General features: G+C 45.3%; 1 protein-coding gene across 1 annotated transcript in view; it reads right to left on the bottom strand.

The window, feature by feature from the left end:
- LOC124795572 (myosin light chain kinase, smooth muscle-like) overlaps window positions 1-15637 on the bottom strand; it is a 1044560-nt gene that overhangs the window by 98146 nt on the left and 930777 nt on the right. The window contains exon 24 of the mRNA XM_047259644.1: window positions 2361-2523. Coding sequence (XP_047115600.1) covers window positions 2361-2523 — 163 coding nt within the window. The remainder of the gene's footprint in view (window positions 1-2360; window positions 2524-15637) is intronic.

The raw sequence follows: 15637 nt of genomic DNA on the forward strand, positions 1-15637 counted from the left end.
CAGTATGTCGTCCTCTGTTGCGAAACAACAAGAGTGCACTTCGCTCTTAAGTCGTGCGCTTCGTGCGTACTATACAGTTTAGAATTAAAATGAGAAATACAGACTGAGGGAACAGTTGGTGCATCGTAGAGGCTAAGATTTCACTTCCCACTGTGCTGACAACGCGAATGACTCAAACTTGCGACGTGTATCGGGTCAGTAAATACAAACACGGGCAGGGCATCTGTGTGATAACAAGCGTGACCTCCGGACATCTGGCGCTCTCTTGTCGTTAGGGTGGATCACGCGCGGTACCTTTTCACTCTCTGTACACAGCTCACGCTTCCTTCAGGATGAAGAAACTCATATAAGAAATTTAATATTACTAAGTACGCTGCGGAATTTCCCTCAGAGTGCAGATGGATTGTTGGTTCACAGTTCCAAGGACTTCGGACAACTAGATCAGACAAATTACACCGTATAAAATGTTGCAACAAGAACGTAATCGCGCTAATGTAATTTCACGTTCATGGAATCGTTCACACAGGAGAACCGTACAAACATGCTGTCATTTGACCATCGGACAGACGACATAGAAATAAGCATACCTGGCGTAGAGAAATAACTGAAAGATTTAGAATCCCTCTGCGACACTGACCCCCTGGCTAGCTTGCATTTATCGTGAATCCCTCACCCAGTACAAAGTCCCGAGCGACTGGAAAATAGCGCAAGCGACTTCAGTATACAGGGGGAGTCGCTAACTAATGCCATCTAGAATAACTCCGAAAGTGTGATAGGAATTGAGAAGTTTGTGGGACAAAGGTTGCATGCGACAACGTTGGTCTTTTGTTCCTAGGTGGAGTCGCTTCAGAAATATGAAGGTCAACGTTTTTCCTTTTTTTTTTTTTTTTTTTTTTAATGGGACGCTATAGTTCGGTACTTATTTTCTGATAGCGGCTATCGAGACGAATCCAATGATGTGTAACAGTACGATTCGTGAATGTAGCCTCTTCAGTAAATAAAATCAAATTAATAAATGTGTCATCCCTCTGAATCTGAAGTTGAGCCCATCGGCAGAATTCAATGCGAAACATACAATCCGTACAAGTTAATTCTTGGTGGAGACTGATATGGTACATTTTAGTATGATATGGTATAATTATTGCGATGCAGAACATGAACAACACTACTCTGGCTCAAGCCCGATTCTCCTGCCGTCTGACGCGAACTAACACAAGGATCTCGAACCACAGTGACAAGAATACCAATTTCCGTTTCCTCGTTAGTAACTTTCCTTTGCCGGATATGTTTCCAATGTGTTAAAGATCCAGTTATTCTTATTTTATCATACACATATTTAAATGTACGATGTGTAGGGTGAGTACGTTGAGGATATCTTTCACCGTATGTCTCTAGCTCTCACTGAATTTCATTGGCATTCTCCGTAAATGAGAAGCATATCGACTTGTTCTTCGAAGGAATACATTATTCACATTCACTTGATTCGACGATAGTAGTCTTACTGTTCCAATTAGTGTTGTATTGCGAAACCGTGGAATGGTGTTTACATGTCAGTGGCGCGCTAGACTGATGCGCCGTATTCGGCGAATGTTTACTATTTGCACGATATACGAGAGGGATTGTCAGAGCATGTGATTTGAAAAGTGTCGAAGTGACAAGGAATACCACGCAATCTATGACAAGAAGATTGCAGCACCGCACTGATACCAATGGTCATCACCTTCTGTAAATGGACGTTCATGCGACGTTTTTGACCTTCGTTGACCTTCAAAGACCTTACTGTTACACATCATTGGATTCGTCCCGACAGGCGTCCCAAACTGGGCACATTAACCAGTTGCCGGAATGTGTGTGTAAGTCCGTTAAGTTGGAAAAAACGAAGAACATTATTATCTACCATCGCGAATGCTGCAGTTGATTACCTTATGTATTGTTTATATTGTTTCTACTTTACTATACCTGTTTCTACTGTTTTGAGGCAAAATAAACGCAGCCTTGCAAAATTTCCCTTTGTTGCTTTAATTTTGGACACCAGTGTATTTCGTGAGTGTAGCAGCGCTGTGAAGTGATCCAGCTGCGCCTCCGAGCATTATATCGTGTAAAATGTTTCACGATCGAAGAGCGAGAAAGACTTTGCGCGATGTGGAGACGTCTTTGAGGACGAGACAAACGCATGTTTCATGTCAAATGCTTATTTTGAACCAGAGAAGGTATATTCAACCTTGCGAGTAGCTCACAGACGTGTGCTTGTGGAAAAAGCACGTGGACGTGAAAGAAACAGCTGCTAAGGAACAAATTCGAGGCTGGAAATGTAAGCGGCGAGCTGTGAGTGCGTGGTGAGCGGCGCAGGCGGTCCTTACCTTCCACGGCGAGCGAGGCGTAGTGGCAGTCCTCTGCGAGCGCGTTGGCCACGCACACCACGTACTTGCCGCTGTCGTCGGCCGTGATGCGCGACAGCGTCAGCCGAGACTCGCCGGCCGCCGTTTCGATGCTCAGCCTGCCGCCCGCCGACAGCTCCCGGCCCTGCACAAACACACACACACACGTGCACACGTGAGCTCTCCTCACTGCACTGACAATGCGCCGGCTAGCACGCCGCGAGCGGGTGTGCGCGGATGAGCCAAAACATTACGGACACTGCTGCAACTTTGGAACGAAACACAGCAGCGATTCCGCGTGGATCGTACTCGACAAGTCATTAAGTCTGCGCAGACATGTGGCGCCACGTAACTGCGCACAGGTCACGCAGTTCTCGTAACGTAGGAGCCCGTGTTTTGCGACCCGCTGCTGGCACCCGATGGCGTTACAGATACACTACTGGCCATTAAAACTGCTACACCACGAAGATGACGTGCTACAGACGCGAAAATTAACCGACAGGAAGAAGATGCTGTGATAGGCAAATGATTTGCTTTTCAGAGCATTCACACAAGGTTGGCGCCGTTGGCGACACCTACAACGTGCTGACATGAGGAAAGTTTCCAAACCGATTTCTCATAGACAAGCAGCAGTTGACCGGCGTTGCCTGGTGAAACGTTGTGATGCCTCCTGTAAGGAGGAGAAATGCGTACCATCACGTTTCCGACTTTGATAAAGGTCGGATTGTACGCTATAGCGATTGCGGTTATTGTATCGCGATATTGCTGCTCGGGTTGGTCGATATCTAATGACTGTTGGCAGAATATGAAATCGGTGGCTTCAGGAGGGTAATATGGAACGCCGTGCTGGATCCCAACGGCCTCGTATCACTAGCAGTCGAAATGACAGGCATCTTATCCGCATGGCTGTAACGTAACGGATCGTGCAGCCACGTCTCGATCCCTGAGTCAACAGATGGGGACGATTGCAAGACAACAAACATCTGCACGAACAGTTCGACGACGTTTGCAGCAGCATGGACTATCAGCTCGGAGACCATGGATGCGGTTACCCTTGACACTGCATCATCACAGACAGGAACGCCTGCGATGGTGTGCTCAACGACGAACCTGGGTGCACGAATGGGAAAACATCATTGTTTCGGATGAATACAGGTTCTGTTTACAGTATCATAATGGTCGCATCCCTGTTTGGCAACATCGCGGTGAACGGACATTGGAAGCGTGTATTCGTCATCGCCATACTAGCGTATCACCCGGCGTGATGGTATGGGGTGCCATTGGTTACACGTCTCGGTCACCTCTTGTTCGCATTGACGGCACTTTGAACAGTGGACATTACATTTCAGATGTGTTACGACCCGTGGCTCTACCCTTCATTCGAACCCTGCGAACCCCCACATTTCAGTAGGATAATGCTCGACCGCATGTTGCAGATCCTGTACGGGCCTTTCTGGATACAGAAAATGTTCGACTGGTGCCCTGGCCAGCACATTCTCCAGATCTCTCACCAATTGAGAACGTCTGGTCAATGGTGGCCGAGCAACTGGCTCGTCACAATATGCCAGTCACTTCTAGTATAATATATTTGTCCAATAAATACCCATTTATCATCTGCATTTCTTCTTGGTGTAGCAATTTTAATGGCCAGTAGTATATGTTCCACAGGGTTCACGTCAGGCAAATTTGGTGGCTAAAACGTCTAGGTGACTTCACTGTAGTGCACCTTGCGGCACAGATTGTTATCCTGCTGGAAGATGTATCTCGAGACACGGGCAGTTATCCTGCTGGAAAAAACCATCGCCATCGGGGGAGACATCGAGTGTGGAGGAATGCAGGTAGTTCGCAGTAAAGTCCATATAGTCCACAGCTGCTGTGGATTACTACAACAGGTCTTCTGGGAGTCACGGTTAATGCCCCCCCCCCACCCCCATATCATAATTCTGCCCCTTGTGGCCTCTACAACTTTGACCTGGCTTATCTGGAGATGACTGTCGACTGGCTACAACAATAAATGTGATTCACCTGAGCAGGCAGCGTGTTTGTGTTGATGCAGGTCCGATCTCGATGACCTTAGAGTCGACATGAGACCACACAGACATCGCGTGCTGAAGGGTTCCGTGTTCAAAAATGCGCACTGAATGGTCATCTGTGACACACTGGCGCCTGAACCGGTGCTGTGCTCTGTCGCCGAATGTGTCACAGATCGCCGACTATCCTGCTCTACGGAATGTGCAAGCCTCCGACCTCCATGTTCTGTGGTGATCCGTGGATGTCCAACGCCTCATCGCCTATTCGAGATTTCTTAGTCCTTCAAGCACTTTTTATAGAGCTCACGGAAGCAGCACGCGAACAACTGACTAGCATCGCTATTTTCGAGATGCGCTTTCCCAGGTGCTGGGCCACAACCATCTGCTCTTTTTGAAAGTTGCTAATGTCAGTGATTTCCTTATCTCCGGCCATATTGTCACTAAACGATTCTCCATTCATCACTGCCCCGCCTACGTACTTTCCCCTGTGAGTCACGTGCTGGTGATGCCATCAGGTGGCGTTCAGTATCACAGTGGGCAGTAACGTAATGTTTTGGCTCATCTCTGTGTATCTCACAGTATACTAACATAGGTTTAAGCAGCATCTTGTTCCCAAAAATTTGTTGGTAATGGTTTAGTTGCAACAGCGTAAGAAGCTTCCTAGACAAACATGTAAAAATTAATTAATGTTAAACTGGACTAATTTGACATTTACACTGACAAATTTTATTTGAGATAACTTATATAGGAACAAATAAAGACGTTGAGAACAGTTGTTATCAAAAAAGGCACCGAGCGGGAGACGGCACAGAGGTAAGGCACCAGGGAGCGACGGTTCAGATCCCTTGTAACACCGAAATTGCAGGATGCATGACACCTGCTACCGCTATATAATGTTTTTTGAATTGTATATAAATATTTGTAATTTAAGTACTTTCCTTTATAAGTAATGACATTGCTTCACTGTATGTGCACATTTAGGTAGAGGTCTGTTGACGTTTCATTGTATTTATCTGCGTTTTACTGTGGAACTTATAAGCTCTGCGAAAAAGCCAAAGGAATTGTTATTTGCATCGACTAGCAACGATAATAGCAGGGCTTGTGCGCTTTAAAAGCTTTGGGTAGGGAGTTGTTGTGCAGAGCGCGAGGAGAGAGAAAGAGACGGGTTCCAGCGCTTGTAGTGTGCGGGAGTGTGGTGTTAACGCTCTCGCAGTAGAGAGCACCATTTCGGCGGCATCATGTACGCGCTCCGGTCAGATGTGTAGAGCAGGAGTACGGACAGTGGACGGGCGGAAGAGGTTGTATTAGCTACTATTGCCCGTTCCTGTAATTAGCCGTGGCTCCACCAGATGCTATCGTCTTCAACAACAGCAGCAGTTCCAGCAACACAGTTTCGTCGTCGGCTCCGAGTTTCGTCGTATGCACAGCACTGAAGTAAGACTGTTCATTGGTAGAAAGTATTAACGGCTAACCCAGCAGCACCACTGAATGTGATTTGATTGATAAGATTTATTTAAGTAATAATCAGTTACACTCAGGGCTATTGTGTCCTCATTGCCCCCAGACATTGTTACCAAGCAGGGTCCTTGTTCCTATTTTTCCCCTAATATGCTAACTGAGTCTCATAAGAAACAAACTGAATAGTTACAGCAAGTTTATTAATGAATAAATTCTCTTTTAATAATTTTAGCCTCAGTCTACTTACAATAAACTGTTGTACAACAGAGGCTTCAGTATATGACTAAAGTAAAGCAATTTCATTTTTCAAGTTTGAGAATCAATCATTGGAAAAAATCAAAATCTAAACAAATGCACAAATTAAGAGTGCAGATATTTCATTTATTTGGCATATAGCTTGGAGCACATGGCTGTTTGGTTTGGTACGTATTCTACCAATTTTAATTCTGTTCAAGTCAGTAAAAAAAGGCACAGTTGTTCAGACAATAATATCAAATCCAATTTGCAAAATAAGTACGGCAAAGTAAAAAGTGCTTGCTTTTTTCTAAATTTCTTTGATGACGTTATGCTGACGTCAGTGGAAGTCATTCTTCACGTAACGAAGTTCAGTACTAACATACAGTTTAACTGCATATTTTCAAATCATTACTCGATTGCCTTTTTCAAAATTTAATGCCAAACATAACGTAAGAGTGACTTCTCAGTTTTCTTTATGATTATATACTCACTTAAAATTAGTGTCAAGAAACGTTACAACCTTCAGTTGTCACGTCAGTGTTTAATAATGCATGTTTTTCTTTTCCATCATCTTGTACAGGATTTTGGATATAAATTGCCCTAGTGGGCTGGTGACCGTTAATTACTTCCTTTTCGTTCATTAGTGTAGCTTTTGGATTCATGATCAGTGGTATCCCTTTTGTGTCCAGTGTTGTCCGTGAGTGAATGCACAAAATAACTTTCATTTTCCAAATTATAGCCCTGTTCGGTTTAGTTACTTTTGATTTTTAGTAGACTTTCCATCAGAAAGGTCGGTTGTACACTTTCCTCCTACTCATCGGAATCACTTCTTCGGGAAAGATAGCCTTATACAATTAGAAAAAAGTCCATTGTGCATACACGCGATCCACGGTCATATTTTATATCGCAAGCAGGATAGGCCGATTAGTAGGAGGGAGGTTACACCATGTCACGAAATTCAGATTAATAATTTTCGTGGTTTCTCTAAATCACATAAGCAAATGCCGGCGTTGCTTGATAGAAAAGAACACAAGTGATATCCTTTCTAATCCCTTCTCAATCCGCGCTCATGCTCTGTGTTTTGCTGCGCAACGAAAAGTTCGGCACGCGAGTTGTAAAATATTCTAAAATCTTATTCCGGCTTCTGCCAGGCAATAGAGGCCAGCTCGGTTGGTGTGCTAATCGAGTAAGCCACTGGGTAGCACTGTCGACATTACGTCGGACTCTCTGGCGGACGAGTTTGAGACACGGGCCTCGGGCGGAGTGTGCAGAACAGCTAACACTGCAACACAGTATAACCCAGGGCGAAGTAACATCTTGCGTGCTGCCGAAATCTCGCAGATTTCATTGCAAATATGACCGAGCCTAGCAACAGATGGTCGGTGTAGAGCTTGTCCCCTGTCGCGCCCCCCCCCCCCCCTCTTTCCCCAGTAGGAGTATTTCAGAAGGGAAGCAGTAAGTGTACAAATGATCGAGGCTAGAGGTTCAAGGTATTCAGTCGTACCACCATTCTGTCTGCATCTCGAGCTAAAGAAAATGATGGTCTGTTGAGTTTCAGAGAAACCACGACTAACACTTCGTGATGGAGTTCTGCTGGCTGCCTGTCCTCTGACCAATTTGTCCAATTCCGGCCCGAGTCATGCCAAACCTACAGAGTAGCAGACCTGGACTTGGGATGTGAGAGGCTGGTGTGAAGTCTCAGGGATTTCGGCCGACGGAATGCAAGCCGTCTACAATCCGGTTGGGGGAGGCGCGCCCTCGCCGCCTCCCAGCCGCCTAGGCGCCATCGACCCGTGGTGGGTGACCAGTGTGCCTTGCTGCTCAGTTTCTTGCTTCTAGAGTCGGCTGTCACACCCAACCGCAGACATGGGGACCACGAGTAAGCGCGAGGTACATAGCCGGCCAAACTCCGGAGGCCCGTTTCTTCGCCGGGTAGCAGCTGCCCACGACCCGGGGCAACGGATGTCACACACACCACGGGGGCATCAGCACGTTCCGGAGCCGGCTGCGCTGGCACGCTCGCTGGGCGGCCGCCATACTGTGCATTGCTGCTGGAGATAAACACTTGTTAATGCCACCATTGTTTCACTGTGCGCCCCAGCGTAAAGGCCTCTTTCGCAGCATCCTGACGCGTAGCGGCCCCCAATAGGTCGGATCGCCACACTGTAGTGACCTCATTGTCGACGGGAAGTTAAACCCTAATTATCCGTCCTTCTTTTTCACAGTACTGTCAGAGATGCATACACGGCGGTCGACTTCGAAGTCATTATAGACGCTGTCCAACCTCCTATAGGACAAGTGTGGGGATGAAAATCGACCGTGTCTTTTTTCGAAGGAAAGAGCACCATATTCGTCTTAATCGATTTAGAGCAACCATGAGGAAAAACCTAATATGGAGAGCCTGATGGGAATTTGAGACCTACTCCTCCCTAAAACAAGTCGACAAGAGGAGTACGAGTAGTAGCTAAAAGTCAAGGCGTCGGTGGTGGCGAAGATGAAAGTGTGAGCACTGTGGTCTCACGTGCAAGTGGTAGCGTCGCATGAAGCGTGAATAACATGTAGGCCCTAGTTAATGTACAAACAACAGATACTTGTAATGCACTTCTGTGTTTTCGTATCTGTGTATCATACTGAAAGTGAACGGAGGTACGAGTAATGTAACAAACAACAGGTAGGCACCATTATGTTTGTTTTACGCACTGTCCTAATTCCAGTAGGACATGTAATTGCAATAGGAGTTCCAAACATTTAGGGTCGAAATTACACAGATGGCAAAGCATGCCAAGCTGCCGATATGCGTAAAGGAAGGAATGATATCGAGCAGCAAACAAGGACCACTGTCGACTAGCAGGACAACGAGGACAGCGCTTATGAATCACCATAGAACTGCTCACGTTCACCAGTGGTAAAAGTTTGTGTGACTGGAGTAACGTCTCCAGTTTGAATAACCGCAGTCGAAAACGCGTTTCTTAACACGCCACTGATGTAAGAGGTGAACGTTGATTACGATGATAGCCGCCGTTGTGGCCGAGCGGTTCTAAGCCCTTCAGTCCGGAATCGCGCTGCTGCTACGGTCGCAGGTTCGAATCCTGCCTCAGGCATGGATGTGTGTGCTGTCCTTAGGTTAGTTAGGTTTAAGCAGCTCTAAGTCTACAGGACTGATGACCTCAGATGTTAAGTCCCATACTGCTCAGAGCCATTTGAACATTTGATTACGGTGACGCATAAAGACAGGTCGAGATGCGCGAATGGTACAGGTCACAGACGGAATAAAGCAGGCACAGAACAGAGAGCAACAGGTCACTGACACACACAGCGTTTAGAAGGAGGCAAGTGGCGTCCTATATCCGGGACAGGGAAGACGCATCAACGGAAAATTATTGAATTGACTGGGTTGCTGGTGGTTGCCGACGGTTCCCCGATGAATCACACTTTGTGATTCATGAGGCGGACAGCCGTCATCTCGACCGGCGGCTAACGAAATAGGCCGAGCATTCTGCATCGATTTCCGGAAGAAGTAAAGGCAGTAGGATCGAGCTTAACGACTGCGGAATGTTTCTGTGTTGTCCTCTACTGCGATTCTTGCACGATTTCATTGCGATTACCTCATCGGAAAGCGTATTCGCTTGTACACGTTAGCTCTGTCCTCTGAGGAGAGTCGGATCCTTCAGCGAAACAGTCGCCTTTGCCACACGACTAGAAACGAAATGAGGTCGATTCCACATTTGGAGGAAGACATTGACCTTGATAACTAAATAAATTGTAGGATTCGTTGTCTTAGTCACATTTTGACTTAGAGAAAGCTTTTGACAATGTTGACTGGAATACTCTCTTTCAAATTCTGAAGGTGGCGGGGGTAAAATACAGGGAGCGAAAGGCTATTTACAATTTGTACAGAAACCAGATGGCAGTTATAAGAGTCGAGGGGCATGAAAGGGAGGCAGTGGTTGGGAAGGGAGTGAGACAGGGTTGTAGCCTCTCCCCGATGTTATTCAATCTGTATATTGAGCAAGCAGTAAAGGAAACAAAAGAAAAATTCGGAGTAGGTATTAAAATCCATGGAGAAGAAATAAAAACTTTGAGGTTCGCCGATGACATTGTAATTCTATCAGAGACAGCAAAGGACTTGGAAGAGCAGTTGAACGGAATGGACAGCGTCTTGAAAGGAGGATATAAGATGAACATCAACAAAAGCAAAACGAGGGTAATGGAATGTAGTCAAATTAAATCGGATGATGCTGAGAGGATTAGATTAGGAAATGAGACACTTAAAGTAGTAAAGGAGTTTTGCTATTTGGGGAGCAAAATAACTGATGATGGTCGAAGTAGAGAAGATATAAAATGTAGACTGGCAATGGCAAGGAAAGCGTTCCTGAAGAAGAGAAATTTGTTAACATCGAGTATAGATTTAAGTGTCAGGAAGTCATTTCTGAAAGTATTTGTATGGAGTGTAGCCATGTATGGAAGTGAAACATGGACGATAAATAGTTTAGACAAGAAGAGAATAGAAGCTTTCGAAATGTGGTGCTACAGAAGAATGCTGAAGATTAGATGGGTAGATCACATAACTAATGATGAAGTATTGAATAGAATTGGGGAGAAGAGGAGTATGTGGCACACCTTGACAAAAAGAAGGGACCGGTTAGTAGGACATGTTCTGAGGCAGCAAGAGATCACAAATTTAGCATTGGAGGGCAGCGTAGAGGGTAAAAATCGTAGAGGGAGACCAAGCAGATTCAGAAGGATGTGGGTTGCAGTAAGTACTGGGAGATGAAGAAGCTTGCGCAGGATAGGGTAGCATGGAGAGCTGCATCAAACCAGTCTCAAGACTGAAGACAACAACAACAATAGTCACATTTTACTTTATCTGAAGAACTAACTGGTTTCGGCTTTATAGCCATCATCAGATCTTAGAAAACAGTCACGCACAGAACGCATAGTCGTTCACTTTACAACTACATTTGCAATGCGTCGCTGCGTTCTTAGAGCTGGTGATCGCTGTAGCGTCAAAACCAGAAACATATTCAAAGAAACTAAAATGTGACCAAGATTGCGAATTCTACGGCTATTAATACTCTCAAATGTCTTAAATAACAGTAATCTCTAACGGTCGAATTCCTCCGATCTAAAATCGGTCTGCCATTAGTGGGACCACGTTAGTTGTGGTATCTTTTCTGTTATACGACGCATCCTTCAGCGGCTGCGGGAAGCACTGCAGACATCGTGACTCCAGATATCCGAGAATGCTGATCAGCATGTGAATGACTCAGTCCCAGTCGACCATCTGCAGCGTGTCCTGATAAAGACATCTAGGCTGGGTGCTAGTGGCTGGACACAATGCCGTGACCCGCATATGTACTTCCGATGTCACGGATAAAAGTGCCCGCCCCCGGTAGCTGAGTGGTGCCGGCAAGTTAGCTCAGCGTGTTCGGTCAGGGAGTTAGCTACCCTCTGTAATAAAAAAACTGAGTGAACGGATCAAGGAACAAGCTAAACGGCTGTCATCGGACGTCCGCAACGAACAAATCGACGAGCAATGTAGAACAAAAACGAGATTTAAAAAAAAAATAAAGTGGTCAGCGCGACGGAATGTCATGCCTGACGGCCCGGGTTCGATTCCCGGGGAGAATTTCTCCGCTCAGGAACTGGGTGTTGTGTTGTCCTTATCATCATCATTTCATCCCCATCGACGCGCAAGTTGCCGAAGTGGCGTCAGCTCGAAAGACTTGCACCAGGCGAACGGTCTACCCGACGGGAGGCCCTAGCCACACGGCATTTACATTTACTGATAAAAGTTTTACAGACAGTAGTTACCTCATCTTAACGGATAGCTTCAAAGAGAGCAAATATGTACTTTCAACATAATGAACTAGTGGGAAGCCGACAGTTGAAATATTTTGTAAATGTTTAGTTAGTTTCAAGTTTGGATTCTGACTAGTTTGCAAATAACATACATACATATTCCAGATAGATCATCCACCTACAAACGATGCACAATCGTTAATATACTTCGATACGTACAGAAACAATCACCGAAATGTCATTCGGTAGTGGATCGGAAGTAAGCGGTGACAATTTCCGACACGAACTAGGCGATTTCCCCAAGAGAACTGGTTCACCCTATAATTCCCTCACCCGCGAACTTTGCTGAAGACACACCGCAGGATATTCGAGGCTACACGCACAAAGGCAGCTGGAGCAATATTTTCCCACCGGACTCGTATGTGGGATGAGTGGATCATTTCTGCATCCCGCCTGTTCAGATTAAGGGTTTCTGCGGTTTCCTTAAACCGCCTGTGATGAAAGCGCGACGATTTCTGTCACTGGACTACGGAGAGTTCATTGCCACGTCCCTGTGTAGCTACAAGAGTGTTCTGCCCCTACTGATGTCGGTATTGGCTATATATTAAAGTCTGACACTTCTTCCTTCCTCTTGTACTGGGTCACGACATCGTACAGCATGAGTCATCAGGGCATGAAAAGTCTTCCTAGTGTCACTCACTCCTGTGACGTCAGCCCGTATAAGGAGCTAAATTCTGTTTACGAAAATAAAGCGTTGTATCTGCCATACTACATAGTAGTAGATATTAACGCATTCTACATTTACATCTACATCCATACTCCGCAAGCCACCTGACGGTGTGTGGCGGAGGGTACTTTGAGTACCTCTATCGGTTCTCCCTTCTATTCCAGTCTCGTATTGTTCGTGGAAAGAAGAATTGTCGGTATGCCTCTGTGTGGGCTCTAATCTCTCTGATTTTATCCTCATGGTCTCTTCACGAGATATACGTAGGAGGGAGCAATATACTGCTTGACTCTTCGGTGGAGGTATGTTCTCGAAACTTTAACAAAAGCCCGTACCGAGCTACTGAGCGTCTCTCCTGCAGAGTCTTCCACTGGAGTTTATCTATCATCTCCGTAACGCTTTCGCGATTACTAAATGATCCTGTAACGAAGCGCGCTGCTCTCCGTTGAATCTTCTCTATCTCTTCTATCAACCCTATCTGGTACGGATCCCACACCGCTGAGCAGTATTCAAGCAGTGGGCGAACAAGCGTACTGTAACCTACTTCCTTTGTTTTCGGATTGCATTTCCTTAGGATTCTTCCAATGAATCTCAGTCTGGCATCTGCTTTACCGACGATCAACTTTATATGATCAATCCATTTTAAATTACTCCTAATGCATACTCCCAGATAATTTATGGAATTAACTTCTTCCAGTTGCTGACCTGCTATTTTGTAGCTAAATGATAAGGGATCTATCTTTCTATGTATTCGCAGGACGTTACACTTGTCTACATTGAGATTCAATTGCCATTCCCTGCACCATGCGTCAATTCGCTGCAGATCCTCATTCATTTCAGTACAATTTTCCATTGTTACAACCTCTCGATACACCACAGCATCATCTGCAAACAGCCTCAGTGAACTACCGATGTCATCCACCAGGTCATTTATGTATATTGTGAATAGCAACGGTCCTATGACATTCCCCTGCGGCACACCTGAAATCACTCCTACTTCGGAAGACTTCTCTCCATTGAGAATGACACGCTGCGCTCTGTTATCTAGGAACTCCTCAATCCAATCTCACAATTGGTCTGATAGTCCATATGCTCTTTCTTTGTTCATTAAACGACTGTGGGGAACTGTATCGAACGCCTTGCGGAAGTCAAGAAACACGGCATCTACCTGTGAACCCGTGTCTATGACCCTCTGAGTCTCGTGGACGAATAGCGCGAGCTGGGTTTCACATGACCGTCTTTTTCGAAACTCATGCTGATTCCTACAGACTAGATTTCTAGTCTCCAGAAAAGTCATTATACTCGAACATAATACGTGTTCCAAAACTCTACAACTGAACGACGTTAGAGATATAGGTCTACAGTTCTGCACATCTGTTTGACGTCCCTTCTTGAAAACGGGGATGACCTGTGCCCTTTTCCAATCCTTTGGAACGCTACGCTCTTCTAGAGACCTACGGTACACCGCTGCAAGAAGGGGGGCAAGTTCCTTCGCGTACTCTGTGTAAAATCGAACTGGTATCCCATCAGGTCCAGCGGCCTTTCCTCTTTTGAGCGATTTTAATTGTTTCTCTATCCCTCTGTCGTCTATTTCGATATCTACCATTTTGTCATCTGTGCGACAATCTAGAGAAGGAACTACAGTGCAGTCTTCCTCAGCTTTGGAAAAAAGACATTTAGTATTTCGGCCTTTAGTCTGTCATCCTCTGTTTCAGTACTGTTTTGGTCACTGAGTGTCTGGACATTTTGTTTTGATCCACCTACCGTTTTGACATAAGACCAAAATTTCTTAGGATTTTCTGCCAAGTCAGTACATAGAACTTTACTTTCGAATTCATTGAACGCCTCTCGCATAGCCCTCCTCACACTACATTTCGCTTCGCGTAATTTTTGTTTGTCTGCAAGGCTTTGGCTATGTTTGTGTTTGCTGTGAAGTTCCCTTTGCTTCCGCAGCAGTTTTCTAACTCGGTTGTTGTACCACGGTCGCTCTTTTCCATCTCTTACGATCTTGCTTGGCACATACTCATCTAACGCATAATGTACGATGGTTTTGAACTTTGTCCACTGATCCTCAACACTATCTGTACTTGAGACAAAACTTTTGTGTTGAGCCGTCAGGTACTCTGAAATTTGCTTTTTGTCACTTTTGCTAAACAGAAAAATCTTCCTACCCTTTTTAATATTTCTGTTTACGGCTGAAATCATCGATGCTGTAATCGCTTTATGATCGCTGATTCCCTGTTCTGCGTTAAATGTTTCAAATAGTTCGGGTCTGTTTGTCACCAGAAGGTCTAATATGTTATCGCCACCAGTCGGTTCTCTGTTTAACTGCTCAAGGTAGTTTTCAGATAAAGCACTTAAAAAAATTTCACTGGATTCTTTGTCCCTGCCACCCGTTATGAACGTTTGAGTCTCCCAGTCTATATCCGGCAAATTAAAATCTCCACCCAGAACCATAACATGGTGGGGAAATCTACTCGAAATAATTTCCAAATTATCCTTCAGATGCTCAGCCACAACAGCTGCTGAGCCAGGGGGCCTATAGAGACATACAATTACCACGTCTGAGCCTGCTTTAATTGTGACCTTGAAACACGTATGTAACGCAGCAGCGATGGCGAGGCATTGTAGCATCTGTGACCAGAGAGTTTGCGCTTAACCGCGCGAGTGTTGCGAGCGGTTCTTAGTCAGTCAGTTAGTCGTTGCTCAGTCTGTTAGTAGCTATAGGCCAGTGCAGTACAGCAGTCGTTGCGAGTCTGTAGCTCTGTCTAGTTGAGAGCAGTACTCAGTCTGTAGTCGTCATGCAGAGCGGTCGGTCAGTAGTAGCAGCCCAGTGCGGTGGTGTGATGTAGGCGGTCGGCAACACTGGTCAAGATGAGGAATAAGGTATACCATTAATTAATATAATCATTAGATAATGTAAGAATTTATTTATTGTAATTATTCTCCAACAAGTTCCCCAATAATAATTTTTTATTTCAAAAGCATTTTTTCAAAAATTTAATTTT

The sequence above is a fragment of the Schistocerca piceifrons genome, chromosome 4, assembly GCF_021461385.2.
Source record: "Schistocerca piceifrons isolate TAMUIC-IGC-003096 chromosome 4, iqSchPice1.1, whole genome shotgun sequence".
NCBI lineage: Eukaryota > Metazoa > Arthropoda > Insecta > Orthoptera > Acrididae > Schistocerca > Schistocerca piceifrons.